The following is a 5,687-nucleotide window of genomic DNA, read 5'->3' on the forward strand; positions in this document are numbered from 1 at the left end:
ATGATTCAATCTGCAAAAAATCAATTTTGTCTTGTACATTTTGTAAGCAAGTTTGAATGTTAAAAAGAGTTTCCTCACTTACTTTTACCATCCCATCAACAGTGGAATAGATTCAACTATTTAGTAACTGTAGTGCATCATCAATTTGCTCCATTTCATGACAATGTTGCACGGATGTCTCACACAATGCCAAATAGCCGCAACTTTAAAGAATATAAACAACCCCCAATGCTTATGAACATTGAACTCTGTCATTCCCAAAAATCCTCCAGCATGTTCACTTTCAAAGCAGAAATGATGGCTATCAAAACTTCAACAACTATCGCACCATGTCATGGATAGGACTTGAATTCTCATATATATAAATGCTTTGACTAGGGTATGAACCAATATTCTCTGAACTTGCCACTTTCTTCAAAGAAAACAATATGCTCTCAATAATCATATAAATGGGACAATCATTGGAGATCTAGGCCTTCATGAAACTTCTAACTACTTTTGGAATAGTAGCTTTGAGATGGCATATAATGCAGCATGTGCTCTTATTGAGAAAAGAAACTTTGTAGAAGCTCAAGAGCTCCTACTTCTTGCACGTAGGATAGGGCAAGAGATGCTGATAGAAGAGGAATATACTGAGGAGGAAATAGAGAATGAACTAGCTCCCATTTCTGTTCAGCTCGCATATGTGCAACAGGCTTTAGGGAATGACAGGGATGCAATGAAAACCTATAACAATATTCTAAAACAGAAGCTAGCTGATGCTCCATCAATTGCAGTTGCAACAAATAATCTCATCGCACTGAAGGGTGCCAAGGATGTGTTTGATGGATTAAAGAAGTTTGACAAATTAATTGACAAGAGTGGTGGAGTTCAAGGATTACAACTTGTTGATAGCCTTGAGTATAAGCTTTCTGCTAGACAGAAGGAAGCAATTTACTGTAATCGTGCACTGCTGTTACTAAATGCAAACAAGTTAGATTAGGCTCAGGAACTTGTATTGACCCTTATCAACATGTTCCTAGATAGCGTGACACCGAATTTACTTCAAGCAACGTTGTTAATCAAAGAGAACAAATCTAATCAAGCAGAAGAAATTTTAGGAAAAATTACTAAAAAGTATCCAATGAAATCAACCCTGGCTCGTCTTTTACGTGCCCAAGTTGCCACAACTACGAGTCATTCTCAGGTTGTTATCGAATATTTGGAGTGCATAACTGAAATAAAACACTGACCTGGAGCTATTGCTACATTAGTATCTTTAAAAGAGAAGGTAGGTGATATTGATGGGGTAGAGGCTATCTTTGATGTTGCTATAGAGTGGTGGAGCAGAACGCTATTGGGAATCAAATGCATGGGCATGAAGATATGTGGATTCAAACTCAATAGTTGTAAAACATTTTGTCATTACTATCCGCCACGATTATAATACCCATCTCTCTTATCAAAGAACATCTTGCTGCCGACCTTCTGAACTACAATGTCCCATGAATAGAAAGACCACGGAGCACACATCAATGTAGCCAGGATTGCATCTGTAGAAAATACAGTGGCCTTATCCTCACTTGTGAGTCGCCTGATAACAAGATCGTCAGTAGTGGTTACCTTGAAGAAGTTCCGGTTCTTGAAATGCTCCAGGCGCTTCTCACTCTTCGATACGCTACTCCCATACGCATACCTCCCCTCCACTCTGCTTCCTGAAATCGCCAGTCATTACCTTCTCGCGGCTCTTTTAACGTTATGTGTTGTGTACTACACTACTTCCTCTTCCCCGCGGCATCACACTATGGTAATACTCCTCCTCCCGTGGTAATACCCCCCCGCTCTCATACGTTGAAAATATGAGAGCTGGCTCCAAAATGACACTCGGATGCTTTCCACAACAAAGAATGCTTTCGGCTGGAGACAAATCACCATACAATGCAACTTTTGTAGCTCATCACGATAAATAACATTTTGGTCATGCGCTTCATAAGATATTAACCCCACATGAAACCCTAACTGAGCTGCCCAAAACCGTGCAATTCAACGCTCAATCCACAAAATGCAAGGCCATAGAATAATGCAGTGAACGCATAGAGAATTAGGTAAAGAACTAGCTGGGTAGGTCTGACCAGCTTGGAAATGATGCGACGAGAAAGACTAGTGTGGAGGAAGAGTAATAGACACGTAGTGCTGTGAGAGCGAATAAGGAGGAACGATTATGCAGGGGTTGGTAGAGCTGCAACAATAGCAAAACATAAGAAAAGGAGTTACAACTGAACAATAAATACCTTTGGCAGAGTGCTCAGGTGCAGAGTCTAGGGAGGCAGGAGTGCGGGTGCTTTTTTTCTATTTGAGACAGTGGATAGAGAACCCAACACAAATCTAGTTGAGAGAGGTAAGTTGGATAGTGTGCAGCATGAAATAGGCATGCACACAATAATGACAGTTCTATCCACAGGAATGCAAAACTGACATGCACAGAGAGGCCACAACTAGTGGCTCAAATTTGTGCAGCGAAGAAATTCACCTGCAGCTCTGATACCATGTTAAACACATACATGGCAACAATAGAAGATGACTGATAAGCATGAGATTGTATCTATTATTAACAAATGATATACATTTATAGTACATTCATGTGACGTTTGGTTTCATATTCCAAGGTCTCTTGGACTTCCTTAGACTATTCAGCTTCCACACCATCCCTTAGAGGATTACGTGTGCAATAATTTTCAAATGGAAGGTTTAAAACCCATATTAAAAGGGCGTTATTTTAACCTTAGCCTTTGCAACCTTTTACTAAGATGAATCTATTTAATGGACTAGCTTGGATATGTGAAGTCCTAGATTTCTAAAGTACTTAATTAATAGTTTTGAGGCCAACTCCCTAGCTCCAACTAAAATTTGTTCCTATTAAAGAGGAAACTTGAAAAATCCTGCTAATAGGAGACATTTTTCCTTCCTTTTGATTTATTTACAATAAACCTCAATGCCTCTCCTTTATTATCTTCCTCTTCCATTCTCCGAAACAAGGTCATTAATATTATATTATAAACTATTTATATAGGTAAACATTGCAATCATTTTCCTTAACTCATGGGTTACCTTTACACCTCAACCCATGCAATTGGACGTAAGTCCATGGTACATCCCATCACAATGTAAGATGGTTTTAATTGTCTCCTCAAAACTAGGGCATAACACACCTTACAATGCCAAATGGTTAAGCCATCTCAAACTTGTGGGCTTTTTGTCTTCATGGAACACATTCTAGCTAGTGCTCATCAAACATAATGCACTAACATCACTAACACACACCAAAAGTCCAAGATACCCATAATATGTGCCCTACACCCAAGCGCTTAGACTACACCTCCATAAAATGTACCTTCAACTTTGGATGTCCCAAAATAGTAATATCCTAACCCAATATAGCCTATTTGTTAGATTTGTGTAATTTACTCCTTATATAATCCTTGCACCTCCTTGACACTCCATGAAGAACTTACTCCAATCGTCACCTTCCAAGTTCCAACACCTCCTTTTGAAACATGAAAAATCCACCTATATATGTTGCAACAACCTTGCCAACTTCTTTAGTGGGTTGCACATATATTTCACATTTCTTCTTTTTCTTGCAAAGTGGTAGTTCCAAGGAGAGGGTATCAACTTTGATCAAGGAATGTTCACTTAGTACCATTGCCAAGTTGCCTTCATGCAACTCATCAAATGTCTTAAGTTTGCTTCACAACTTCTCATGGTGCTTAACTTTCTTGTCTACACCTCTAAGTGAGACTACAACCCCCCAACCTCTCTAACTATTCCACCTCTTCAACCCTTGTTAGAGTCTTCTTAGACATGCACTCATGCCTCAAGCAAAACATAACACTAGCATCCCAAATGTGCATGCTTGTTCCATCTTTGAATGCCTTGTTGAAACCACATTATCACACTACTTAAAATGAAATGTTCACATCTTAAGGAAAAACACCTACTTTTCTTATGACAACTTAAACTATGTGAGTGGCTTGGAGAGGACTCCATTTTCTCAATATGGAAACATAGGGTCTTACAACCCTATTCACACAACAATTTGAATATATTTAACCTAAATAAGGGTACATACCCTACTCACAAATTTTTCATATGACATTTAAGAAACTAACACTTGTTTTTAGCTATTAAATCCACTTACCATATGCTCTCTTGTTTGCACCCACATAATATATGAGAACACTTAAATGTTTTCAATACAACCAAGTTAAGAGGGTGTGTTTCCTTCTTACACTTAAATTTTTTCAATACAAACAAGCTAAGAGCATGTGTTTCCTTTTCAAATTCCAAAGTACAACATGTCTACCTCTATAAATTAACAACGAAATCATTGCATAAAAAATGTAATTGTAAAATTAGATTATTATTATTATGATAAATACACCAAATATGGAAGAAATGTTTTCAAACACAACCATTAAAAAAAGGGGGGTTAGTTTGTCAAATACAACTACAAACTTATTAAATAAAATATTGTATTTATTGTTTTTGAGGGAGGAAAATTTTAACATTTTTGAAAAAGTTTAATTTTGATGTACAAAATCCCTCCCAATGCCAATCTTCATTTATGTTCTAAAACAAGTAGTATATTTTCACTTTTGACAAGGCGGGAGGGAAAACTAGATTGAAGAGTTGTGAATTAGGGTTTTACGAGTAGAAAATTCGATATGTAACCCCACCATTGGATCTCCAGTCCATTAATGATGCCCAGGTATGTTCCATTTCTAACTTCGATGCATTTCCACCCCACTTTCAGTCTTCTTCCACACAGAGAGGAGTACACACATCAGGTCTCAGGTTCAAAATCCACAATTTGTTTGCATCCTTGCTTTTATGTTTTTGCTTTAATCTATGTGTTTCACTTTGTTACTGTTTTCAGGGATGGTGTGTGCATTTGATGACTTTGGGAGGCCATTTATACACCATCTGAGCAATTAAATTAAATTCTTGGAACCTATCAAGAGCTGTGAACTGGTGAGTGATCGCTCAATTAGCCCATCTGAAAACCCTCAATTTCTCAAACAATTCCCTCTCTGGGAATATAAATCAGGACCTATGGACGATGAGCAATCTGACAGACTTGAATTTGGTGAAGAATTTATTCAGTGGAAGCCTGAACTTTAATTGGGCTATCGAAAATCGTCCAACGTGCTCAGCTTTACAGACTCTGAATCTTTCTTTAAATCGATTGCATACATTCAAAAACATGCTGGATCTCTCTGGCTTCAAAAATATTACGATGGTGGACTTATCCCATAACCATATTATCGGTAACAATATACTTGTTGAGTTGTTCAATTTGGTAAGCCTCACTAATATTTTTGTGTCTCGATATAGTTTGCTTTCAATACCATTGTTTTCAAATAATTCAAGGAGGGTTAAATATCTGGATCTTTCTGATGAGCCTCGGTATTGTAGCAAGAATGCTGCAACTCCAAAGGATACCAACTTTCATTATCAACCCGGGGTTCGTACAAACTTAAGAGGTATCGACACTTTATGTGCAACATAAAATGTGTCCTTCCTTTGCTATCATGAGAGAAAAGAAATGTTGCCTATTTGCAAGAATGGAAGATTGAATTTAAAAATGCTTGTAAAATAACATGAAACCCTCTATCTACTTATTAACAACTTTGTTTGCAAAAGAACCC

The 5,687-nt window shown here is 37.6% G+C and overlaps 1 protein-coding gene across 1 annotated transcript; it reads left to right on the forward strand.

Annotated features, from left to right (window-relative positions):
* Positions 1–517: 517 nt before the first annotated feature.
* On the forward strand, positions 518–982 carry LOC149246409 (uncharacterized). Its single transcript, XM_089441289.1, has one exon. The coding sequence runs from the start codon at positions 518–520 to the stop codon at positions 980–982; it is 465 nt and encodes a 154-aa protein (XP_089297415.1).
* The last annotated feature ends 4,705 nt before the right edge of the window (positions 983–5,687 follow it).

Source organism: Pinus tabuliformis, chromosome 7 (genome assembly GCF_031772625.1).
Source record: "Pinus tabuliformis cultivar Carrire ecotype Pingquan chromosome 7, CPIR1, whole genome shotgun sequence".
NCBI classification, from domain to species: Eukaryota; Viridiplantae; Streptophyta; class Pinopsida; order Pinales; family Pinaceae; genus Pinus; species Pinus tabuliformis.